At 47.6% G+C, this 27,054-nt stretch overlaps 1 protein-coding gene across 1 annotated transcript in view; it reads right to left on the reverse strand.

Annotated features, from left to right (window-relative positions):
- The window catches only part of LOC140426870 (prenylcysteine oxidase 1-like), a 71,204-nt gene that overhangs the window by 12,922 nt on the left and 31,228 nt on the right, over nt 1-27,054 (reverse strand). Inside the window, exon 5 of the mRNA XM_072512113.1 lies at nt 21,392-21,532. Within this exon, the coding sequence (XP_072368214.1) occupies nt 21,392-21,532 (141 nt within the window). The remainder of the gene's footprint in view (nt 1-21,391; nt 21,533-27,054) is intronic.

A 27,054-nucleotide genomic window follows, 5' to 3' on the forward strand; every position in this document is an offset into this window, starting at 1 on the left:
AGATAAAGATGCATGGCATTAAGGGGAAAGTAGTAGCATGGATAGAGGATTGGTTAATTAATAGAAAGCAAAGAGTGGGGATTAATGGGTGTTTCTCTGGTTGGCAATCAGTAGCTAGTGGTGTCCCTCAGAGATCAGTGTTGGGCCCACTACTGTTCACAATTTACATAGATGATTTGGAGTTGGGGACCAAGGGCAATGTGTCCAAGTTTGCAGACGACACTAAGATAAGTGGTAAAGCAAAAAGTGCAGAGGATACTGGAAGTCTGCAGAGGGATTTGGATAGGCTAAGTGAATGGGCTAGGGTCTGGCAGATAGAATACAAGTTGACAAATGTGAGGTTATCCATTTTGGTATGAATAACAGCAAAAGGGATTATTATTTAAATGATAAAATATTAAAACATGCTGCTGTGCAGAGAGACCTGGGTGTGCTAGTGCATGAGTCGCAAAAAGATGTTTTACAGGTGCAACAGGTGATTAAGAAGGCAAATGGAATTTTGTCCTTCATTGCTAGAGGGATGGAGTTTAAGACTAGGGAGGTTATGCTGCAATTGTATAAGGTGTTAGTGAGGCCACACCTGGAATATTGTGTTCAGTTTTGGTCTCCTTACTTGAAAAAGGACGTACTGGCACTGGAGGGTGTGCAGAGGAGATTCACTAGGTTAATTCCAGAGCTGAAGGGGTTGGATTACGAGGAGAGGTTGAGTAGACTGGGACTGTACTCGTTGGAATTTAGAAGGATGAGGGGGGATCTTATAGAAACATATAAAATTATGAAGGGAATAGATAGGATAGAAGCGGGCAGGTTGTTTCCACTGGTGGGTGAAAGCAGAACTAGGGGGTATAGCCTCAAAATAAGGGGAAGTAGATTTAGGACTGAGTTTAGGAGGAACTTCTTCACCCAAAGGGTTGTGAATCTACGGAACTCCTTGCCCAGTGAAGCAGTAGAAGCTCCTTCATTAAATGTTTTTAAGATAAAGATAGATAGTTTTTTGAAGAATAAAGGGATTAAGGGTTATGGTGTTCGGGCTGATCACCTGGAATGTTAGAGGGCTAAACGGGCCAGTCAAGAGGGCGCGTGTGTTCGCGCATTTACGGGTTTTGAAGGCGGACGTAGTCATGTTACAGGAGACTCATCTGAAAGTGGCTGACCAGGTCAGATTAAAGGAAGGGCTGGATTGGTCAGGTCTTCCATCTGGGCTCGACACGAAGACCAGTTGGGTTGCGATCTTGATCAACAAGCGGGTCCAATTTGAGGTGGAGGGCACAGTTGTGGACAGGGTGGCAGATTTGTTATGGTTAGGGGTAAGCTCGAGGGGGTGAGAGTAGTCCTGGTCAACATATATGCCCCTAACTTTGATGACGTGGGTTTTGTTAATAGGGTGCTGGGGAAGATCCCAGATTTGGACTCACTCCCCATGGGTGGGGACTTTAACACAGTTCTTGATCCTGGCCTGGACCGGTTGTGTTCAAAAACAGGTAGGGTGCCAGCGATGGCAAAGGAACTGAGAGGGTTCATGAAGCAAATGGGGGGAGCTGACCCATGGAGATTTAGTTGGCCGTCGGCGAAGGAGTTTTCATTCTATTCTCACGTCCACAAGGTGTATTCCCAAATCAATTTATTTATCATGAGCAGGGACTTGCTGACAGGGATGACAGGTGCAGAATATTCGGCAAATACCATATCGGACCATGCTCCACACTGGGTTGATCTGCAGATTTGCAAAGATAGCTTTCAGTGCCCACAATGGAGGCTTGTAGTTGGGCTGCTGGCGGACGAGGCGGGTGTGAGAGGCTGAGGAAATGCATGCATAATTGCCTACAGGTAAATGATACTGGAGACGTCTCAGCAGCGATGCTCTGGGAGGCGCTGAAGGCAGTGGTGAGAGGGGAGCTGATTTTAATCTGAGCCCATAGGGACAGGACAGACAGGGCAGAAACGGACCGACTGGTTAAGGAAATTTTACGGACGGACAGGAGCCATGCGGACTCCCCGAGGCCAGAGTTACTTAGGAAATGGCAGAGGCTGCAGACCGAGTTTGGGGTGTTGTCTACAGGGAAGGCCGTAGAGCAGCTTAGAAGGGCAAAGGGCGCAATATACGAGCATGGGGAGAAGGCCAGCAGAATGCATGTACAACAACTAAGAAAGAGAGAAGCAGCTAGGGAAATAGGAAAGGTAGTCGACAGGGAGGGAAACCTGGTGGGGGACCCGGTAGGACTAAACCAGGTGTTTAGGGACTTCTATAGCAAGCTGTACACCTCGGAATGCCCCACGGGACCGGAGGGGATGAGGTGCCTTTTGGACAGACTGGCCTTCCCAAGAGTAGGTAGGGGGTTGGTAGACGGACTGGGGGCCCCGATCAGGACCGAAGAAGTACTGGGGGGCCTGAAGGTCATGCAGTCGGGTAAAGCCCCGGGGTCGGACGGATACCCGGTGGAGTTTTATAAAAAGTTCTCCGAGACAGTGGGGCCGGTGAAGGTCAGGGTGTTCAACGAGGCAAGAAACAGAGGGGTCTTACCCCGACGATGTCGCAGGCCACTATCTCGCTTATACTGAAACGGGATAAAGACCCGGAGGAATGTGGGTCCTATAGGCCGATCTCTTTGATTAACACAGACGCTAAATTACCGGCCAAGATCTTGGCGTCTAGATTTGAGGACTGTGTACCCAATGTGATTGCGGAGGACCAAACCGGGTTTGTAAAGGGCAGGCAACTGGTGGCCAATCTAAGGAGGCTGCTCAATGTGATTATGAAGCCCCCGGAGAGCAGGGAGGCAGAGGTAGTGGTAGCAATGGATGCTGAAAAGGCTTTTGACCGGGTCGAGTGGGACTATCTATGGGAGCGGCTGGGACGGTTTGGGGTGGGATTCATTGACTGGGTTAGGCTGCTATATCAGGCCCCAGAGGCTAGTGTGAGGACGAATAGGATGACATCTGACTACTTCAGACTGCACCGCAGGACTAGACAGGGATGCCCCCTCTCCCCACTGCTGTTTGCGCTGGCTATAGAGCCACTACCAATTGCTCGGAGAGCTTCCAGGGACTGGAAAGGGCTGGTCCGGGGTGGGGAACATAAAGTTTCGTTATGCACGGATGACCTGCTGTTATACGTGTCAGACCCAATGGCGGGGATGGACGGAATCATGGAAGCCCTGAGGGAATTTGGTCAGTTCTCAGGATACAAATTGAACATGGCAAAGAGCGAGATGTGGGTAGTGCAGGCGAGAGGTCAGGAGAGAAGGCTGAGGGGGATGCCATTCCGGCTGGTAGGAGAAAGCTTCAGATATTTAGGGATACAAGTCGCGCGAGACTGGGGTAAGTTGCATAAGCTAAACTTGTCCCGGTTGGTGGAGCAAGTGAGGGACGAGTTCCGAAGATGGGATGCGCTCCCACTGTCATTGGCGGGGAGAGAGTAGACGGTGAAGATGTCGATTCTCCCGAGATTCTTGTTCATATTTCAGTTTCTCCCCATTTTCATTCCGCGGTCCTTCTTTTACGAGGCCAGATAAAATTATCCTGGGATTTGTTTGGGCAGGAAAGTCCCCACGGGTGAGGAAGGCGATGCTCGAGAGGAACCAAGGGGATGAGGGGCTGGCGTTGCCGAACTTTAGCAACTATTACTGGGCAGTTATCATAGCCATAGTAAGGAAATGGATGGTGGGTACGGGGTCGGTTTGGGAGTGAATGGAGGATGCTTCATGCAGGGGCACCAGTTTGGCAGCCTTGGTTACGGCGCTTCTGCTGCTCCCACCGGCACGGTACTCCACCAGCCGTATAGTGGTGGCGGCTCTACAGATCTGGGGCCAGTGGAGGAGGCATATAGGGGAAGTGAGAGCATCGGTTTGGTCCCCAATCTGCGGTAACCACCGATTTGCCCTGGGGAATATGGACGGTGGGTTCCAATTATGGCGGAGGGCCGGGATTGCGAAGATGGGCGATCTGTTCCTGGAAGGGAGCTTCCCGAGCTTGAGGGTGTTGGAGGAGAAGTTCGGGCTGGCGAGAGGGAATGATTTCAGGTACTTGCAGGAGCGGGATTTCGTACGCAGATTGGTACCATCCTTCCCACGCCTCCCACCAAGGGGGATCCAGGACAGGGTAGTTTCCAGAGGAGAGGTGGGAGAGGGGAGAGTCTCCGACATTTATAAAGAATTAATGGGAGCAGAGGAGGCACAGACCGAAGAACTGAAGCTTAAGTGGGAGGAGGAGCTCAGGGGGAGATAGAGGACAGCATATGGGCAGACGCTTTGAGTAGAGTAAACATGACCGCAACGTGCGCCAGGCTCAGTCTGATCCAGTTCAAGGTCGTACATCGGGCCCACATGACGGTGGCCCGGATGAGCAAATTCTTTGGGCTGGAGGAGAAATGTGCTAGATGTGCCGGAGGACCAGTGACCCATGTACACATGTTCTGGGCGTGTCCTAAACTAAGGGGGTACTGGCAGGGATTCGCGGACGTCATGTCCTAGTTGAAAACTAGGGTAGTATTGAGTCCTGAGGTGGCAATTTTTGTGGTTTCGGAGGACCTGGGAGGCCAGAAGGAGAAAGAGGCCGACGTCTTGGCCTTTGCTTCCCTGGTACCAGCCTCCCCGAACAGGCGCCTGAATGTGGCGACATGGGGCTTTTCACAGTAACTTCATTTGAATCCTACTTGTGACAATAAGCGATTTTCATTTCATGGTAGCCCGGCGATGAATACTGTTGGCATGGAGTGACTCAAAGCCCCTGAAGTCTGAAGTATGGCTTTCGGACATGGCGAGCTTTCTCGGGCTGGAGAAAATTAAGTTCGCCTTGAGAGGACCGCTGTCAGAGTTCGCCCGGAAGTGGCAGCCATTCGTTGACTTCTTCGCAGAGAATTAATCATCAGCAGAGGGGGGGGGGGGGGGTTGCTTAGGAGGTTCTTGCGAGAAGGGAGCCGAAGCTTGCATTATGTCTTATTTGCTTTTTGTACATAATGTTGCTGTTTTATATGCCAAGAATACCTCAATAAAATTGTTTATTAAAAAAAAAAATTGGCAGGCATAAAGGGAAACGTACAGTTGGATAATAGTGATGAGGATAGTGAGAAAGAGCGTCACAGTCAAAGCCTTGGTGGGAATCTATTTAAATATGTCCAAGCATTGACTAGGTTTGACAAGAAGGAAATGGAAGCCTTTTTCATTTCATTTGAGAAGGTAGCTAAACAAATGAAATGGCCACAGGACATGTGGGTATTACGAATTCAAACAAAGCAGATAGGTAGGGCTAGTGAAGTGTTTGCATCACTACCGGAGGAGGTATCTGGGACATGTGAGGAGGTGAAAAAATCCATCTTAGGTGCATATGAACTAGTGCCTGAAGCCTTCAGACAAAGGTTTAGAAATTTAAGGAAAGAATTTGGTCAAACATACATGAAGTTTGAAAGGATCAAACAGAGTAATTTTGATAGGTGGATAAGGGCTTTGAAAATAGACCAAGCTTTTGAAGCTCTCAGAGAAATTATACTTTGAGGAGTTTAAAAGTTCAATTCCTGATGTAGTGAGAACTCATGTGGAAGAACAGAGGGTTAAAACTGCGAGATTAGCAGCAGAAATGGCAGATGATTATGAATTAGTTCATAAATCAAAGTTTGATTTCCGACATCAGTTTCAGCCTGTGAGGAATAGAAACTGGGGACATGAGAAATACTCAAGTGGTAACGGTAACGGTGATCTGATGGGAGATAATAAGGAGAGTGTACCTCAGATTAAAAAAGAAATCCAGGAGGGTGGAAAAGACATGAAATGTTTCAAATGTTTCCACTGTAATAAACTAGGCCACGTAAAGTCACAGTGTTGGTGGTTGAAGAAAAGCACTGGGAAGGCTGATGTGGTAAAACAGGATCAGACAGTTGGGTTTGTTAAAGTGGTAAAGGAAAGCCCAAGTGAAGCGAAGGAGGTGCAAAAGATTGTACAGCCTGATCAAGAGGTGATTGATAAGAAGGTGCCAGATCTCTTTCAAGAATTTACTTAGGTGGGTAGAGTTTACTTGTGTGTGTGTGTCAGGAAGAGCAGGTAAAAAAGTCACAATTTTAAGAGATACGGGAGCTAGTCAATCTTTAATGGTAAGAGATGAGGAGTTACGTAGTCTGGGAAGAATGTTGCCAGCAAAGGTGGTAATATGTGGAAATCAGGGCGAGAGGAATAGTGTTCCATTATATAAGGTAAGGTTGGAAAGTCCAGTGAAGAGTGGTGAAGTGGTAGTTGGAGTAATAGAGAAACTATCTTGTCCAGGAATACAGCTTATCTTGTAATGATATAGCTGGATCGCAGGTGGGAGTGATGCCTACTGTGGTTGATAAGCCAGTGGAAAATCAGACAACTGAAATGTTGAAGGACGAATATCCTGGGATTTTTCCGGATTGTGTAGTGACAAGGTCGCAAAGTCACAGGTCAAAACAAAAGGAGAAATCAAAGAGTGAAGGTGAAGTTGAAGTGCAATTATCAGAAACGATTTTTGATCAGGTGGTTGAAAAAGAACAACAGGTGGTGGATGAGGCGGATATTTTTAGTTCAGGAAAATTGGCGGAGTTACAACAGAAAGATGTTGAAATAAAACAGATGTATCAGAAAGCATTGATGGAAGAGGAATCTGAGTGTATACCAGAGTGTTATTACCGTAAAAGTAATGTCTTGATGAGAAAATGGAGACCTTTACATATGCAGGTGGATGAAAAGTGGGCAGAAGTTCATCAAGTAGTATTGCCGGTGGGGTATAGAAAGTAGGTGTTGCAAGTTGCACATGAGGTACCAGTGGGAGGTCATTTGGGAATAAGGAAAACTCAAGCTCAAATCCAAAAACATTTTTATTGGCCTGGACATGTCAAGTGATAGGGAAACCTCAAGCAGTGATAAAATCAGCACCCTTAATACCCATTCCAGCATTTGAGGAACATTTTACAAGGGGCCTAATTGATTGGGTAGGACCACTTCCGAAAACAAAAAGTGGGAATCAATATCTTTTGACTATAATGGATGTGTCTACTAGATTTCCAGAGGCCATTCCAGTTCGTAATATTACAGCTAAAAAGATTGTGGAGGAGTTACTTAAATTCTTTACTAGATATGGACTACCCACAGAAATACAATCGGATCAAGGATCAAATTTTACCTCAAGGTTATTCAAAGAAGTTATGGATAGCTTAGGAATAAAACAATTTAAATCAACTGCGTACCATCCAGAATCGCAGGAAGTGTTAGAAAGGTGGCATCAGACATTAAAGACAATGTTGAGGGCTTATTGTCACGATTATCCAGAGGATTGGGATAAAGGAATTCCATTCATACGGTTTGCAATTAGGTATGCACATAATGAGTCAACCAAATTCAGTCCTTTTGAACTAATTTTTGGTCATGAGGTAAGAGGACCACTTAAATTGATTAAGGAAAAATTGGTGAGTGAGAAATCGGAAATTACATTATTGGATTATGTGTCACATTTTAGGGAACGATTAAATAGAGCAGGTGAATTGGCTAGACAACATTAAAAGTTGCACAAAATGTGATGAAACAGGTAGCGGACAAGAAATCCAAAGTTCGTAGTCTTGCCAGTGGAGATAAAGTTTCAGTGTTGTCACCAGTGGTAGGTGAACCTTTAAAAGCTAGGTTTTGTGGACCTCATCAGATTGAAAGGAAATTAAGTGAGGTGAATTATGTGGTAAAAACACCAGATAGAAGGAAAACTCACCGAGTGTGTCATGTGAATATGCTGAAAAAGTACTTTGAAAGGGAAGGAGAGGAAAATGAGGTGGTTTTAATGTTTCTAACTCAAAGTGACGAACCAAATCCAAATGACTGTGAATTTGACAAACCTCAAATTAAATTGGAAAATGAGGATGTTCTTAAAAATTGGGATAAATTGTTGAGTTACCTTCCAGAGGGAAAACGGACTGACCTGAAGGAGTTATTGATATCACATGGGCAAGTTTGTGGAGATAAATTGGGAAATATTAAAATGGCTATACATGATGTAGATGTGGGAAATGCTGTTCCAATCAAACAACATCCATATAGACTGAACCCGTTAAAATTGGCACAGGCTAACAAAGAGATTGAGAGTATGCTTAAAAATGGCATAATTGAAGTGGGTTGCAGCCAATGGAGCTCACCCATAGTGATGGTACCTAAACCAGACGGTACCCAACGGTTGTGTGTGGACTATAGAAAGGTTAATGCAGTTACAAGAACAGACTCTTATCCTATCCCACGTTTGGAGGATTGCATTGAGAAAGTGGGACAATCAGCTTTTATTTCCAAACTGGATTTACTTAAGTGTTACTGGCAGGTGCCTTTATCCAAAAGGGCGAAGAAGCTTTCAGCTTTTGTGACTCCAGGTGGTATATACCAATTCAAAATTATGCCATCTGGCATGAAAAACGCCCCAGCCACATTTCAACGGTTAACTAACAAAGTTGTTTCAGGATTACCCAATTGTGCAGTATACATCGACGATCTGGTAATTTTCAGCCAGACATGGAAAGAACGTTTAAAACATCTGATGGAATTATTCGATTGACTTCAGGAGGCGAGTTTGGTGATAAACCTAGCCAAAAGTGAATTTGGAAAAGCCCATGTCAGTTTCCTTGGCCATACAAATGGACAGGGTCGAATGGTCACACGGGTGTGAAGACAACAGTTATTGAGGAGTTTCCGATGCCCTCAAGACGAAGGGAAATAATGCGATTTCTTGGCATGAGTGGGTTTGATCGAACATTTCTGCAACTGTTTTGTAGCATGGTTGCTCCACTAACGGACTTGTTCAAGGAGCGTAACAAATTCCAGTGGACAGCGGAGTTTCAACAGGCATTTGACGGCCTGAAAGCTGTGATAACCAATGCTCATGTGTTAGAGAATTACAAGGGACTTTGGGATCAGATTGAACTAAAGTATCTGACTTTAAAGAGAAATGCTGAGGCGTAGAGAAATGGACGGATCGTGCAGAGACCTTCTTGTTCAAAGAGACTGTCAATCGAGAAGGATCCCAGTTGGAGGAAAAACAAAAAATGGACGACATTATTATACCTGTTTGCATGTGTTGTTTTGTGAAACGGTAAAGTATATTTACCATGTGCATTTCTTAAAGGATGGTGAAAAGGTGAAAAATGAAACCATCTTGAAGTTGATGGTTTATTTTTTTTTCTGTACCACACCTTTACGAAATGGGTGTTGATAAATGGGTGCTTAAGAAATGTACCTTTAAGAAATGGGTGTTTTCAGTGATGTCAGAGTGTGAGTGGAGCTGGGCTGTCTGACAGCTTTTTACTTTCGTTTTAGGCTGTTTGCTGCAGGGTGTGTTTTAGTTTCGTTTTCAGTGTTGGAGCTGAAGCCAAACCAGGCAGGTGTACTGCTGTTCTCTCTGCCATCAAAAGACTATCTCTTGATCATTTGGTGAATTCAGAATTATAAATGTTCTCAGTAGTGAATGCAAACCTAATGTGCTTCTATTTAAAGTTTTTTTTAAAGTCTTCTGGATGTTAAAAGGACAGCTTATGGATTACTTAGTGTTGTATTCTTTGAATAAATGGTTGCTAAGATTTTCACTGTATGTTTCAAAAAGGTTAACTTGAGTTAATAGAATAAACATTGTTTTGCTTTAAAAATTATTTTTCCATTTCTGCTGTACCACACCTGTAGAGTGGGCCGTGTGCTCCCCATACCACAATCTATTAAAAGTTGTGGGTCAGGTGAACTCCATGATACACTTTGGGGTTCTCTAAACCCTGGCCCATAACAGGGAACCCTTCAGATTTCCTCACCGTAATGATTGGCTCTTGGGTCCTTATAATACCACAGCAATTGCTGTAAGATGGTCCCTGGATGATCCCATTATTGTGACAGAAACAACCCCAGCTAACATCTCTTCTTGACGATGTGGCGAACACAGGGAATTTTCTGCGTGCAAATATGGAGGGCGAACCAACATTCTTCTACTCATTATGGAGTAACCTTTGTACTAATGTGCTGTTTCATCTGCCCACTCCATTAAGCAAGAAAGTGTTTTAACTGATAGGGCATGTATGTAAACAGGATATGGAAGGGAGAAGTCCTAGAAACAGCACCAGTCTTTGAAAAATATTTAGGCATGTTAAATACAGTCAATACATTTTTACAAAAGTTGGTCTTTAAAATACACTTTAACCTCTCTGGTCTGGAATGCTTGCAGTCCAGACACAGAGAACCTCAATGCACAGTACTGCTGACTGGAAGGACCGGAGCCAAAGGTATTTCTGGATTTGGGAATTTTCTGTACTATGGAATAAAGCTACAATGCCTGACCACAAGTCTGAGAACTGGATACAACTATGTACCGGAGACATAAAACAGTAATGAAACATAGAGAGCACTACAAATTGTTTAACATATACAAATACTGCAGCTGGCATGTTTCCAAAATATTGTACCGAACAAAAATTCCAACTAGCATATTGAGCTTTATGCTATAATAGGAAGGAGATAAGGATATGATAAAAGAATACATCGGAGGCTCAATCACAGGAAGTATCCTAATCAAAAATAGCTCCTTACTAAGGTCTACAGGCAAAGAGATCATTAACCCTTTCCAACAGTCACTGCCTCGGGAAGCCCAGCTGCTGTGGAGAAACATGTCAATGACTGTCTGAAGAACTGCTGTCTGCTTATCTAAGCTCACCACTGCCTTAATTTCTTGGCAACTAAATTGGTCCAAGCAATACAAGATGGTCTTGGTCATGTTAGACAGGCTCATCATGCCATGAAGATGATCCCTACACTTTCCAGGAGTGTCCCACAATTCATAACCTTGGTCAACTGGAACATACAAATTATTTTTAATCACTAGACATTTTTAATCACCAGACACCGAGTGGAACATTATAACCTTACATTCTGGTGAAATCTGGGGGTAGAGGCAGGTAAATGCTATTTAGTTACTTAACATCAGAAACCAACTGTAGAGCCGGAAAAAGCAAAATCACGGTTGAGCTGGTTGCAAGTGCAGGGAGTGGCAAGTCTGAGAGTTGCGGGGTTTGCTGAAAACAAATTGCAGATAACTTTCCGGATTTTCAGACTGGAAAGGTTGGAGTGTATGGCTAGTGAAAATCATAGAATCCCTACGGAAGGAGGCCATTTTGCCCATCAGGTCTGCACCAACACTCAGCAGCCTGCCTGGGTCCATTCCCCTGCCCATCCTGTAACCCCACCTAACTTTGGACACGAAGGGACAATTTAGAGTGGCCAGTCCATCTCACCGGCACATCTTTGGACAGTGGGGAAATCCGGAGCAAATCCATGTGGACACGGGAAGAACTTACAAACTCAAGTCACCCAAGGTCGAAATGGAACCCGGGTCCCTGGGCACTTTGAGGTAACCACTGTGCCACCCCATGAACATGTCCAAGCCCAAGCAGGTGAAGCATCTGCGCTTTCCTTGCAGTCTTTTATCTCGATCTCGGAATCTGACAAATCCACTACAGGCCTGTAAATCAGTCACACAGCCTGCTTCCCTGCTTCTAGATCATTGCCAATACACCGTTTTTATCACCGGCCTCTGCTTTGTCTGTTGTCACTACATCACACACAAAGTGCAACAGTGTGTGGCAGGGGGGGGGGGGAGGAGTGAGCATCGTTAGCCAATGCTAGTCTTGACTGGTTAGGTGTTGGTAATCATTTTGTCCTTTCACTGCATTACCCCTTCCCCTCAATGGAGATGAGCAGAGACCCACTGAACAGTTCCCTAACAGCATGGCTGAGGTGAGAAGCTTCGAAGAACTGGAAGTGTGGACTCAGGTCCTTCCAGCAGCAGCATTGTGCACTGAGGTTATCAGGGTGCCTGCGCTGTGAGTCAGTATACTGCACAACTTCCTTTAATTTGCTAATTCTTTCCAGAATTGACTTGTTCAGTCATCAAAACAATTGCAGATGATCTCATCTGACCTCACCAAAGTTCTGAGGCTACACTCGTTTCATCTCTCCCAGATGGAAGGATGTCAATCAATCATTCATTAGCTCGTCTGAAGACTTCACGGAGTTTCTTGAGTGAATGAATGACCCACACAAACCAAAGAGGTCCATCTCCAATTTTATTGCTGGTCTGTGATAAATTGGCGGATGATGTCTGTCACGCTGTTAAGGGATTTATAAGTGGCCTCAGCACATTTTTAAAATTCATTCTTAGGATATGGGCATCGCTAGCTAGGCCAGCACTTATTGCCCACCACTAATTGCCCTCGAGGAGGTGGTAGCGTGCCGCCTTCGTAAACCAATGCAGTCCCTGTGCTGTAGGTACACCCACTGTGCTGTTAGGGAAGGGGTTCCCACTTTGCTCTCGGCATCCAATGAATTTGTGTGCTGCACTGGATGAACCCAAGGGAGATGTCAACTGTGATGCTTCTTGGAGTTAAATAGCTGTCACTAAAATATCAAAGATCCCTCGAGGAACGACAGGATTTGGATGAGGGGCCAGAAAGTGATTTGGGCAGGGGAAGCCACTGTCGCCGTTACTGTTTGCACTGGCCATAGAGCTGTTGGCGATGGCTCTCAGGGGGACGGCAGAGTGGCAGGGGATTATGAGGGGACAGAGGCAGCATCGGTTATTGCTCTATGCCAATGACCTGTTGCTGTATGTTTCGGATCCGTTGGAGACTAACGGAAGGATTATGGGCCTGCTGGGGAGTTTTGGAGGGTTCTCGGGGTATAAACTGAATGTCGGAAAAAGCAAGGTTTCCCGGTGAATGAACTGGGACGGCGGGCAAATTTAGGGGGGGGGGGTTGCCATTTATGGTAACAAGAGATAGGTTTAGGTATTAGGATTCAGGTAGTGAGGGAATGGACAGCGCTCCATAAGTGGAACGTAATGAAGCTGGTGCAGGAAGCCAGGGAGGATCTTAAGAGGAGGAATACACTGCAGTTGACGTGAATAGGAGGGTACAAGTGGTGAAAATCAACATTCTGCCGAGGATCTTGTTTATTTTTCAGGCTCTCCCAATCTTTATACCAAAGGGCTTTTTACGGAAATTGGACACGATCATTTCAGACTTTGTATGGGCGGGGAAGGTGCGGAGGGTCGGAAGGACCCTGCTACAGAGGTGTTGCCGAACCTGTTTCATTATTTTTGGACGGCGAATGTGGATAAGGTTCGGCGATGGTGGGAAGGAGAAGAGGTAGAGTGGGTTAGGATGGAGGAGGAATCTTGTAAGGGGTCCAGTTTGAGGGCTATGGTGACGGCAGCATTGCCAATGGCTCCGAGTAGGTATTCAGGGAGCCCGGTGGTGTAGTCCACAGTGAAGATATGGAATCAGTTGAGGAGGCATTTTAAGGTGGAAGGGGGTGTCGGTGTTAATGCCGCTGTGCGAGAATCCTGAGTTTGAGCTGGGGGGTGAATAGTGTATACAGGAGGTGGAGGGAAGTGGGGCTGGTCAAGGTGAGGCATACATTTGTGCAGACTGCATAGTTGATTGCTGGGAAGTATGTTTCTCGGAGTGTTTATGTATTGTAACCTGTTTTGATACATGTTCGTAAGAAAATACATTTTTAGAAGAAAGTGATTGGGGGCAGATTTTGCAGCCCCAAAGTGTTAACTTATTTCTGAGTTAACGGATAAAACTGGAAAGGAACAATGTGTTCAAATTTTACTTGGAAAGTTTGATTTTTTGTTTGCAGCTTTATGAATTCCTTTATTTCCTTAACCCTCTGCCACCCTCTGACCACTGCCCTTCAGGTGAACTTCTTCCATCTGTAGGATTAAAAAATTTAATCCAGCTCTGGGTGTCATCAATATCAATTTTGGCCTGGTTGCTGCCAAGCAGATGTTCGGCATTCTGGAGAAATAAGGGCCGACAGTCAGTAAAACCTATTTACATCTTGGAGCAACAGACACTCCAAAATAAACAGGATGGCTTTGATGTCTCCTGCTCCAACTATCAGAGCATTATACAAGAGAAATATCTGCGCAAGGAATACATAGTTTGAAAGAGATCAAGTATGAATGAATTAATTATAGCAACTTTCAATTATATTGGAAGTTATATTAGGAAGTAAAAAAATGTCAAGGTGAGCACTGTGAAACACCATTTGATACTGAGCCACATGACAGATGACCAAAAGTTTGATCAAAGGAATAGGTTTTAAGGAATGTCTTAAAGCAGGAAAGACAGGCTAGTGAGGTAACAACAGAAATTAGGGCCTCAGAAGCTGATGACATGGCCACCAATGGTGGGGCAATAAAAATAGAAGATGCACAAAAGACCACTGGAGATTAAAGAGATAGGAAATGGTGAGGCTCATGGAAGGATCTGAACAAAAAGATGAGAATTTTAAAAATCAAGGTGTTGCATAACCAGGAGCACATGGGTGTTGGGTAGACAGGACTGCAGGATGTAATAAAATAGGCAGACAAATCTATTAAGTATTGTACAGAAAGCCAGTAATCAATAAGACTTCAAAGGATGCAAAAAAAAAAAAGTTGGGTCAGGATGGCCGTGTTCTAGAGAAGTAGCTGTAAAATAAACAGCAACAACTATTCCTCTGAATAGGCTATTTTCCTAAGTTTCAGGAACAGGTACTTCATGAGCATCTTATCTATGCCACATGTTCAAGCTTATTTTCTGCATTAATCAGCATTGGGAAAGCGGGATGGGGGTAGGAAGGGGTGTTGTGAATTTCTGCCACAATGGCTTCTGATTTTACACTGTCAAATTTCTCGGCAATGGAATGTGCCATACAAACGTCATTTTTAGCCTTTGGACTTTATGTTTTGCCCTCATCAGTGGAGCAAACATACTCAACAAATTGGCTTAATTTCTTTTTTTTTTTAAAAAGATTTTAAGATATATTCTGTCAAATAAGTCAAAACAAACTGTTTATATGAAATGATAATTTCTAACTCTACATGGGACACATTTTGTTCAAATGTGGAATTTCTGTGATCTATCAGTTTTGTGCAGATTTTCCTGTACCTGTGCACCAGTGTGATTATAAGGTGCAATGTTGGTTAATCTTTTGCACTCAGACTTCCGGTTGCGGCTATGCGGAGCGAAGACGCACATTCGGCGGCTCCCGCTTGGAACGGACTTTTGGGCTCTTTTCAGGGCCCCCAACGGCACTTTTTCGCCGTTTCCCGGTGTGGGAAGGAGATTATAACAGCTCCCCGATAGTATATGGCTTCTACTAGGAACGGGGCGACTAAAAAGGTGGTGGTGGACTCGAAGAAGGTACGAGGGAAGAAGAATAAAATGGCGGCGGGCGGAGATGAGTCAACGTGGATGCAGTGGGTGGAGGAGAAGCAGGAGGTTATCCTGCGCTGCTTCAGAGAGATTAAAGCGGACCTGCTAGAGCCGATGAAGGCTTCTATTGATAAGCTGCTGGAGACACAGATGGCCCAGGGGGGTGGCGATCCGCGAGGCTCGACAAAAGATCTCCGACAACGAGGACGAGATCTTAGGCCTGGCGGTAAAGGTGGAGGCGCACGAGGCGCTCCACAAGAAATGGCAGGAACGGTTCGAGGAGATCGAGAATCGGTCGAGGCGGAAGAATCTGCAGATTCTGGGCCTCCCGGAGGGGCCGGACGTGGGGACCTATGTGGTCACCATGTTGAACTCGCTGATGGGAGTGGGGTCCTTTCAGGGGCCCCTGGAGCTGGAAGGGGCCCATAGAGTGCGAGCGAGGAGGCCCAAGGCTAACGAGCCTCCGCGGGCGGTGCTGGTGAGGTTCCATCGGTTCGTCGATCGGGAATGTGTGCTCAGGTGGGCCAAGAAGGAGAGGAGAAGCAAGTGGGAGAACGCGGAGGTTCGGATATATTAGGACTGGAGTGCGGAGGTGGCGAAGAGGAGGGCCGGATACAATCGAGCAAAGGCAATGCTGCACAGGAAGGGGGTAAAGTTTGGCATGTTGCAGCCGGCGTGACTGTGGGTCACCTACAAGGACCAACACCATTATTTTGAGTCTCCGGAGGAGGCGTGGGCCATTCTTCAGGCCGAGAAGTTGGACACAGATTGAGGGTCGGGACGGGCGTTTGGGGACTGCGGTTGATACGTTGTTTTTTTGAGGGGGGGGAGGGCCTTTGCTTTGCTCCTGGTTTCTTTTTCTCTGTGTTTTTCTCTTTCGGGTCGGTGAGGGTGGTTGGGGCGGGTTGGGCACTGTTTTGGTTGGGTTGGTCGGGGGGGCTCTTGGAGGGGGGGGGGGGGGGTAGGTAAACGGAACAGGGGTGGTGGCCGGCAGTGAGATGGGGCCCCGCGGGGGAAGGGGAGAACCGAGTCGGGGTTGAGAGGACTGGGCCTGTAAAAGCTGCGTCAGAGGTGGCGAGGCCGGGTAGGTGGAAAGCGCAGGTTTTTTCCCGCGCTTAGAATGGAAGGGGGAGGGGGAGAGCCTATGGATGGGGAACGGGAGAGGAGGGTGTGTCACACAATGGGAGGAGTCGAAGGAGAGGCGGGAGTGGCCGGTGTCAGCAGGAGACAGCTGACTTGCAGAAGTGCAATAGGGGGAGTACATCAGCTAGGATGGGTCCTAGTCGGGGGCGGGGTTTGGGGGGAATCGAGTTGCTGCTGCTATGATCAAGGGGGAGCTGGAGCGAGTGGGGGGTTCGAGACGGGGGTATGCCGCCGTGGGGAACGGACCGGGTGTGGGGTGCGGGCGCGTGGCTGGCCGAGGGGTTATGGCTAGTCGGCCGGGGGGGGAGGGGGGGCGGGTAGCCCCCTGATCCGGCTGATAACCTGGAATGTAAGGGGACTGAATGGGCCGGTTAAGCGGGCTCGCGTGTTCGAGCACCTGAAGGGGCTGAAGGCGGATGTGGCTATGCTCCAGGAGACACACCTGAAGGTGGCAGACCAGGTAAGATTGAGGAAAGGGTGGTTAGGTCAGGTGTTTCACTCGGGGCTAGATGCCAAAAATAGAGGGGTGGCGATCTTCGTGGGAAAGAAGGTGTCATTCGAGGCGTCGAGCATGGTGGCAGATAATGGCGGTAGGTACATAATGGTAAGTGGTAAGTTGCAGGGAGAGAGGGTGGTACTCGTCAATGTGTATGCCCCGAACTGGGACGATGCGGGTTTTATGCGGCGCATGTTGGGTCGGATCCCAGACTTGGAAGTGGGGCGCCTGATAATGGGGGGGAAGACTTTAACACGGTGCTGGATCCGGCACTGGATCGCTCCAGGTCTAGGACGGGTAGGAAGCCGGCGGTGGCTAGAGTGCCGAGGGGGTTTATGGACCAGATGGGAGGGGTGGACCCTTGGAGATTTGCAAGGCCGGGGGCTAGGGAATTTTCATTCTTCTCACAGGTCCATAAGGCTTATTCCCGAATCGACTTTTTCATTTTGAGTAGGGCGCTGATAGCGAGAGTAGAGGATACTGAGTTTTCGGCAATAGCCATTTCGGACCACGCCCCGCATTGGGTGGACATGGAGATGGGGGAGGAGAAGGACTAGCGCCCATTGTGGCGCTTGGAGGTGGGGCTGTTGGCGGATGAGGAGGTGAGCGAGCGGGTCCGAGGAAGTATAGAGAGGTACTTGGAGACCAACGACAACGGGGAGGTCAGAGTGGGGATGGTATGGAAGGCGCTGAAAGCGGTGGTGAGGGGAGAGCTGATCTCCATTAGGGCCCACAAGGAGCGGAGGGAGCGGCTGGTGGGGGAGATGGTGAGGGGAGACAAGAGGTATGCGGAGGTGCCAGAGGAAGGATTGTTGAGGAAGAGGCGCAGCCTCCAGGCCGAATTTGACCTGGTGACCACCAGGAAGGCTGAGGTGCAGTGAAGGAAGGCCCAGGAGGCGATTTACGAGTATGGGGAAAAGGCAAGCCGGATGCTGGCGCATCAGCTTCGGAAGCGGGACGCAGCTAGGGAGATCGGGGGAGTTAAGGACAGGGGAGGGAGTGTGGTGCGGAGTGGGGTTGGCTTCAATGGGGTCTTCAGGGACTTTTACAAGGAATTGTACCGATCCGAGCCCCCACAGGAGGAGGGAGGGATGGGCCGTTTCCTGGACCAATTGAGGTTTCCAAAGGTGGAAGAGTGACTGGTGGCGGGACTGGGGGCCTCGATTGGGCTGGAGGAGCTGATCAAAGGGATAGGAAGCATGCAGGCGGGGAAGGCACCGGGGCCGGACGGTTTCTCGGTCGAATTCTATAAAAAAATATATGGACCTGTTGGGCCCGTTGCAAGTCAGGACTTTCAATGAGGCAAGGGAGGGGGGTGCTTTGCCCCCGACGATGTCCCGGGCACTGAACTCCTTGATCCTGAAGCGGGACAAGGATCCCCCTGCAATGTGGGTCTTACAGACCGATTTCCTTGCTAAATGTAGATGCCAAGGTACTGGCAAAGGTCTTAGCCACGAGGATTGAAGATTGTGTGCCGCAGATCATCCATGAAGACCAGACGAGGTTTGTGAAGGGGAGACAGATGAACGCGAATGTGCGGAGGCTTTTGAACGTTATCATGATGCCGGCGAGGGAGGGGGAGGCGGAGATAGAGGTGGCGATGGACGCTGAGAAAGCCTTCGATAGGGTCGAGTGGGGGTACCTGTGGGAGGTGCTGAAGAGGTTTGGGGAAGGGTTTGTCAGGTGGGTTAGGCTGTTGTATGAGATCCCGATGGCGAGTGTGGCCACAAACAGGAGGAGGTCCGAGTACTTTCGCTTGCACTGAGGGACGAGGCAGGGGTGTCCCCTGTCCCCCCTGCTCTTTGCACTGGCGATTGAACCCCTGGCTATGGCACTGAAGGAGTCAAGGAACTGGAGGGGGTTGGTGTGGGGTGGGGAGGAGCATAGGGTGACGCTCTATGCGGACAACCTGCTGCTATATGTGGCGGAACCAGTGGGGGGAATGCCAGAGGTAATGAGGATCCTCAGGGAATTCGGGGACTTTTCGGGGTACAAGCTCAACACGGGGAAGAGCGAGTTGTTCGTGGTTCACCCAGGGGACCAGGAGAGGGGGATTGGCGAGCTCCCACTAAAAAGGGAGGAGAGGAGCTTCAGGTATTTGGGGGTCCAGGTGGCCAGGAGCTGGGGGGGCCCTGCATAGGCTTAACTTTACAAGGCTGGTGGAGCAAATGGAGGAGGAGTTCAAGAGGTGGGACTCATTGCCGCTGTCCTTGGCGGGTAGGTGCAGTCAATCGAAATGACGTTGCTCCCAAGGTTTTTGTTCCTGTTCCAGTGCCTCCCAGTGTTTATCCCGAAGGCTGTTTTTAGGCGGGTTAACAGCAGTATAATGGGGTTTGTGTGGGCGCGAGGGACTCAAGAGGGTGAGAAGGGTGTTCCTGGAGCGGAGTAGAGATAGGGGGGGACTGGCGATGCCCAACCTCTGTGGGTACTACTGGGCAGCAAATGCGACGATGGTGCGCAAGTGGGTGATGGAGGGGGAGGGGGCTGCATGGAAGAGGCTGGAGACGCGGCTTGTGTGGGTACGAGTCTGGGGGCGCTGGCAATGGCCCCGCTCCCTCCAAGGAGGTATACCACGAGCCCGGTGGTGGCGACTGCCCTCAAAATCTGGGGGCAGTGGAGGCGGCATGGTGGGGGCAAGTTGGGGCCTCGGCGTGGACCCTAATACGGGGGGAACCACCGGTTCACCCCAGGGAGAACAGGTGGAGGGTTTTCGGGGTGGCACAGGGCAGGGATACGAAAGATGGGGGACCTGTTTGTGGACGGGGAGTTCGCGAGCCTGGGTGAGCTGGAGGAGACGTAGGGCTCCCCCGGGGAACACCTTCAGGTACTTACAGGTAAGGCCGTTTGCCAGACGGCAGGTGGTGGAATTCCCGAGGCTACTGCCATACACAGTACAGGACAGGGTGCTCTTGGGGGGGGGGGGGGGGGGGGGGGGAGAAGAGAAAGAGAGAGAAGAGAGATCTCGGAAACTTACCCGGTGATACAGGAGAAGGGGGCCTCGGTGGTGGGGGTGAATGGTAAGTGGGAGGAGGAGTTGGGAGAGGAGATTGAGGAAGGGACGTGGGCAGATTCGGGGAGTTTTCGGGGTACAAGCTCAACATGGGGAAGAGCGAGCTGTTAGTGGTTCACCCAGGGGACCAGGAGAGGGGGATTGGTGAGCTCCCACTAAAAAGGGCGGCGAGGAGCTTCAGGGATTTGGGGGTCCAGGTGGCCAGGAGCTGCGGGGGCCTGCATAGGTTTAATTTCACAAAGCTGGTGGAGCAAATGGAGGAGGTGTTCAAGAGGTGGGACGCGTGGGATCTCGGAAACTTACCAGGTGATGCAGGAGGAGGAGGAGGAGGCCTCGGTGGTGGAGGTGAAAGGCAAGTGGGAGGAGGAGTTGGGAGAGGAAATGGAGGAAGGGACGTGGACAGATGCCCTAGGGAGAGTGAACTCTTCCTCATCGTGCGCGAGGCTCACCCTCATACAGTTTAAGGTGCTGCACAGGGCACACATGACCGGGACAAGGATGAGCCGGTTTTTTGGGTGAGGACAGGTGTGTTAGGTGCTCAGGGAGTCCAGCAAATCACACCCATGTGTTCTGGGCATGCCCAGCGCTGGAGGAATTTTGGATGGGCGTAGCGAGGACGGTGTCGAGGGTGGTAGGTAGGATCCAGGGTCAAACCGGGCTGGGGGCTCGCAATATTTGGGGTGGCAGAGGAGCCGGGAGTGCAGGAGGCGAAAGAGGCCGGTATTCTGGCCTTTGCGTCCCTGGTAGCCCGGCGAAGGATTCTTCTTCAGTGGAAGGATGCGAGGCCCCCAAGCGTGGAATCTTGGATCAACAATATGGCGGGGTTCATTAAATCGGAGAGGGTGAAATTCGCCTTGAGAGGGTCGGTACAAGGGTTCTTTAGGCGGTGGCAACCGTTCTTAGACTTCCTGGCAGAACGGTAGACATTGGTCAATGGCAGCAGCAACCCGGGGGGGGGTGCTTACTTTACTTTATTTCTGTTTCTGTTATTTACACTGGAGGGTCCAGGGTGGTGTATATACCAGTTGCGTTAAGTCGGGGTGTTAATGTTAATTTATTATTTATGTACAGGGGGTAGGGTGGGTTGCTTTTCTAGACAGTGTTTGTACTTAACCCTGTTGGATTCCTTTTTCATTGTTATTGATATTTTATGAAAACCTTAATAAAAATTATTTAAAAAAAAAAAAAAATCTTTTGCACTCCTCATTAAAAAAAAACAGGAGGGGGAAGAGATAGCAATCTTTCAAACCATGATTTAAGATCATCAAATTAAAGGTCCACTTCATCCTAGTTTGCAAATGGCAGATACATGTAGTAGTTTGTACATGATAATAAATAATGTACCAAAACGCAGTTAATACTATAGCAGCAGATCTTGTTGATAAAGTAGAAAAGGAACAGCTGTCTGTCCTTTTGCAATTGGGCCCTCATGGATGATTGACCAGTTACTGGATGTTTCAATGATTATTTTCATCCAATTGCAAGCGACCAAAATGTCTGCAGGAAATAAGAGGCCTTCCTTTCTTACCTGAAGGGTGCAGAGAAATTGAAGTCACTGTGGTGTGGACAATATCGGCTTTTACTGAATCAAGTAACTGGGAACAAACCAGTTTGTTCCCGCCTTCCACAGCCCAAAGGCCAGCCTGGACCCCTGCTACTGATACTGCTCCTGTACAAAGAGAAAAAAAAAAAATTAGAATATCCTGTTCAACTTCAATTTACCTTTCAGAAAAGCAAAGCAATTCTAACAGATGGTCAATGAAGAAAGAGCGTGGCGACCTTTCACCCTTCAGCAAGCCAATTTTACAAGATTTTCAACTCACCTCAGAATGCCAAATCAGAGGCCAGGAGCTCTCCATTGATGGTAGTGCCTTCAAGAGAAGTGGCTGCCTTTGGTAGTACGGTTGTCTGCACCAGGGATCAGTTAGATCTCTGGAGAAGGGTAAGCAGTGGCGGGATGGGCCGGAGGAAAGGGCAGCGAAGAAACTCTGTGCAGACTCCCCCTTTCTGATGCCTGGTTCCCTTAATCAGGGATCTTCCCGTCTGATCAAAACAATGCCCCACCACAGAGCTCACCTCGGGGATTGACAGAGGCATTAAATTCTGCCTGCAAAAGTGATCATTTTACAGAGCGCCTGCCTCCTGTGAAAGCCCCAGTAACATATTAAGGATTACCAACACTCTATTTAATGGCGCGTAACATGGGACACACACACACACACACACACACACACACACACACACACACACACACACACGGTCTTGCGGCTATCGAGAAGCCCAAGGGAGAATTTACCCGGCATCTATCGGCCATGTCGTGCTCCCATTGGGGCGCGACGTGGCAGGTAGATCGTGCCCTAGGTTATTCCACAGTGACACGTGATGAGTGGACTACCATGGATGGGGGAGCTGCAACAAGCAATCAAATGGATGAAAAACAACAAAACCTGTGTCCCCGATGACAGTGCAGTCCAGCTAATGGTTTTATCACAAGAGTCCATCCACTCATCCTATGCGTTTGGGGAGAAAAGGAATTTGCCCCAACTCCAGGAATGTAACAACGGTAACTATCAAGAAGGCAGGTAAGTCATGTTGTGGAAACTGTCGAGGTATTTCCCACTTGTCCATCACAGGGAAAGCCCTGACAAGGGCTCTCCCACATCTTCTGCACACCGTGACTGAGGAAATCCTCCCAGAGAAACAGTGTAGCTTTAGACCTCCTAGAGAGCATTGGAGGCAGGGTCATTAATATATAAAAAGCTGAGTTAGGCAGATTTTTGATCAACAAGAGAGTCAAAGGCTAGAGGGGCCAGACAAGGAGAATAGATTGATGCCACAATCAGGTCAAACATGATCTTATCAAATCGTCGAGCAGGCCCAAGGGGCCGAATGGCAAACCCCTGCTCCTGATTCGCATGTTTTTATACAGGAATCTCTGATATGGTCTTTATTGCCAGGCAATCCAAGAAAATTGTCAAGAATGACACTAGAAACTCTCTCATTGTATTCATTCATCTGACAAAAGCATGTGACTCAGTAAAGCATGAGGAATACAGTCCCAACTTCCCCAATACTCACATATCTGAGGTTTTTCATCTCTGGAACCATTCTGGTGATATTGTCTGCACCCCGTCAACATATCCTTCCTAAAGCGTGGTTCCCAGGATGGAATGCAATATTCCAGCCAAGGCCTAACCAGTGTTTTATACAAGTTTGACATAAATTCTTTGCTTGTGTATTCTATGTCCCTATTGCTAAAGCATATGATGCCATTATACTTCGTTAACCACTCTCTCAACTAGTCCTGCCACATCTTTTTTTTTTAATTTAAAAAAAATCCAATTAATGGGCAATTTAGTGTGGCCAATCCACCTACTCTACACATCTTTGGGTTGTAATATATACACACACACAAACACTTAAATTTGATGTTCCACTTGTCGGCCTATTCCACCAACTAGTCTACGTTCTTTTGAAGTTCTACACTTCCCTCAATGGTTCATAACATGTCCGTGGTTTCATACCATCCATAAATTTTCAAATTGTGTCCGGTGCACCAATGTCTGGGTAATTAATATATATCAGGAAGGGCAGGGGTCCGAACACCGATCCCCGGGGAACGTCACTATAAAACTCCCTCCAGTCCAAATAACTATCATTCACCACTATTCTGTTTCCTGTCAATCAGACTATTTTGTATCCTTGCTGCTACTGTTCTTTTATTCCATAAACGCGAACATGGTTCATAATAATAATCTTTACTGTCACGAGTAGGCTTACACTAACACTGCAATGAAGTTACTGTGAAAAGCACCTAGTCGCCACATTCCAGCCCTGTTCGGGTACACAGAGGGAGAATCAGAATGTCCAATTCACCTAACAGCATGTTTTTTGGGACTTGTGGGAGGAAACCAGAGCACCCGGAGGAAACTCATGCAGACACAGGGAGAACGTGCAGACTCCGCACATACAGTGACCCAAGCCGGGAATCGAACCTGAGACACTGGTGCTGTGAAGCAACAGTGCTAACCACTACACTACCGTGCCGCCCATTAGTCTGTTCTGTGGCACTTTATCAAATGCCTTTTTGAAGTCTGTAGACCACATCAACAGAATTACTTTCATCAACCCTCCCTGTAAAAGAAACTTAAGTTAATTAAACAGTATTTGTCTTTATCAAATCGGTGCTAGTTTTCCGGAATTATCCCACATTTGTCCCTGTGACTATTGACTTTGCCCTGAATTATTGCTTCCAGAAGCTTACCCACCACTGAGATTAAACTAACTGGCCTATAGTTGCTGGACTTAAACTTTGCAACCTTTTTTGAACACGGTTGTAACATTTTCAATTCTCCAGTCCTCTGGCACCACTCAAAGAGTAAAAGGAAGACTGAAAAATTATTGCCACTGCCTCTGCAATTTTCACTCCCAATTCCTTCAGTATTGCTGGCTGCATCTCAATTGGCCTTGGTGCCGTATCAACTTCCAAGTACAGACAATCTATACCAGGGTTTTTCAAAGTGTGGGTCGCGACCGGTCAGTCGCAGAGTTCCTGCAGTGGTCCTGATCGGGGGAGAAGTGCCCACATGGACAGAGACCCAGGGCCAGGATTGAACCTTGGTGCCATGAGGCAGCAGTGCTAACCGCTGCGACGGAATATATATATTATATATTTATGTATATACTTAAATTTCATCTTTCTCTTGTCGGCCTCTTCCACCAACTTATCAATGTTCTTTTTAAGTTCTACACTTCCCTCATTTATATAGTCCATCGCAGTGGTTAGCACTGCTGCCTCATGGCTGCTACCTGCTTTTAAATTGAGAATGGAGCTGCTGCTGCCTTTTAATGAAAGGAAATGAGGCAGTATGCAGTGTTCCAGCCAGAATCAGCAACAGTGACAAGGTCCTATGTCCTGCATGTACACATGACCTCAAGCACCATCCAATTATGTGCCTTTGGCGCCAAATCACAGAGGAGATTCATCCATCTTCTAGCTGCTGGTAAACAAGCCCCGTGTGCCCAAAGATCTGTGGGTCAAGAATTAGCCTGAACACCCACGGCAGAAATCCACAATCCTGAGCAGACATCATCCTCATACTGAGGGACAGCCAACGTGACGTAGTTCCATATCAATTTTTTTGTAATAATAGTCACAAGACGTGTCATGTGATTATTAATACTTTTAATAGGTGCTGAATACAAAATATTGTCGCAAATCTAAAATAATTACACAAGCTAACAAACCTGCCATTTAAAGAGCAGAGCGTAACTTTTAACATTCTGACCCTGGTCAGAATAGTTCATGACTGAATATTTAGCAGTCATTTCTGTACAGGGGTTGATAGAATTGATACATTTTTCCAACACACGCATTTCCAATAATATGTTACACTTCAAACCAGCTTTTTACTCACTGGAAGAATTGTCTAGATTCAGCTCATCATATTTCTAAGTAATAGTAATATTCTCATAATCTAAAAGAAAATAAAGTGCTTGCTGCTTTCAGGCTACCTGTAATCTGTCGAACAGTTAACCCCTTAAAACACGCTTGTATTCATACTGTCTAAAACTGTTAGTAACCAAAGTCCTCCACTGGGGCAGTGTACATTCCTCTTCAGAAAATGTCCGAGCAAACATTTCCAGGGAAGTACCGTGGAAGAGAACACATTTTTCGATAATCCAAAACCAGCTTTCTAGCAACGTTGGATTTGACAGTTTCATATGATTTTCCTCTCCCTGAACAAGTTTTCCTTGCTTCTACTGGTGGGAGAGAGGGTAAACAAAGAAAAATGCATTACATTTTAGCATGTTAGTACTTCAAAAGAATGCATCACTGTAAAATGGATAAAATGGCATCCATTCCTTTTTTAAAAATAAATTGAGTACCCAATTCATTTTTTCCAATTAAGGGGCAATTTAGCGTGGCCAATCCACCTCCACATCTTTAGGTTGTGGGGGCGAAACCCACGCAAACACGGGGAGAATGCGCAAACTCCACACGGACAGTGACCCAGAGCCAGGATCGAGCCTGGGACCTCGGCCCCGTGAGGCAGCAAAGCTAACCACTGCACCACCGTGCTGCCCATCCATTCCTTTCTTGACTGCAGTTTCCTGCTATAGTTTTCTTTAAGCATATCTTCACACTTCTTTTTTCACCCCTTTGGGAATAGTAGGGAAGTGGTTGAAGGATTCCCGAGCTGATTATCAGCCTGAACTGCATTATGAACTGTCCTTCCATGGTCAATAAGTCCCAGCGTTGGGCTCAAACCCGGAGCTTCTGGTCCAGAAGTATAGACATAGACTTTACAGTGCAGAAGGAGGCCATTCAGTCCATCGAGTCTGCACCGGCTCTTGGAAAGAGCACCCTACCCAAGGTCAACACCTCCACCCGATCCCCATAACCCAGTAACCCCACCCAACACTAAGGGCAATTTTGGACACTAAGGGCAATTTAGCATGGCCAATCCACCTAACCTGCACATCTTTGGACTGTGGGAGGAAACCGGAGCACCCGGAGGAAACCCACGCACACACGGGGAGGATGTGCAGACTCCGCACAGACAGTGACAGTATCGCCGTGTCACAAGACTTCCACCCTGCTACAGTGAAGTCCCAGCAGTCACCATCACCTGAGGTTAGTACAGACTATGGGACGAAATGAAACACTCAGTGGGTCTTTTTACTGAGGCACCGGGGGGGGGGGGGGGGGGGGGGGGGGGGGGGGGGGGGGGGGTAACCACAGGACATGCACTATATCCTGGGAACAGAGGGGGATGGGAAGTGGGGAATCTCCAGTTGTAAATTTTTGTTACAAAAAGAAAAATCCTACTTCTCAAGAATGCTAAAGGGAGCAAAATGATGTTCATTCAACTCTGATTAGTTAGTGCCAATAAAGTAAGCTTGATTGACAGCCCAGTGTTACTCACACTTGACCCTGAGAGGACCAGGCAGGCAGGCCATGAAGCATCTCTTTCGAGTTTCCCAGTTTACTGGCAGATATATATTACTGGGCAAACAAAGGCTGGCTAGACACAAGGTCAGCCAGCGTTGACCCTTTCCATCCTGCATTTGTTCTTGTGCGGGTGGCAGAACCAAAAATCTGGAGTGTTTCCCTGCAATTCTAGTGAAGGGGAATAAAATAATGAAAAAGTAGGGGAGAAAAACTGGAAGGGATGGCACATCCTGGGG

This window comes from Scyliorhinus torazame, chromosome 7 (assembly GCF_047496885.1).
Source record: "Scyliorhinus torazame isolate Kashiwa2021f chromosome 7, sScyTor2.1, whole genome shotgun sequence".
In the NCBI taxonomy this organism is placed as follows: domain Eukaryota; kingdom Metazoa; phylum Chordata; class Chondrichthyes; order Carcharhiniformes; family Scyliorhinidae; genus Scyliorhinus; species Scyliorhinus torazame.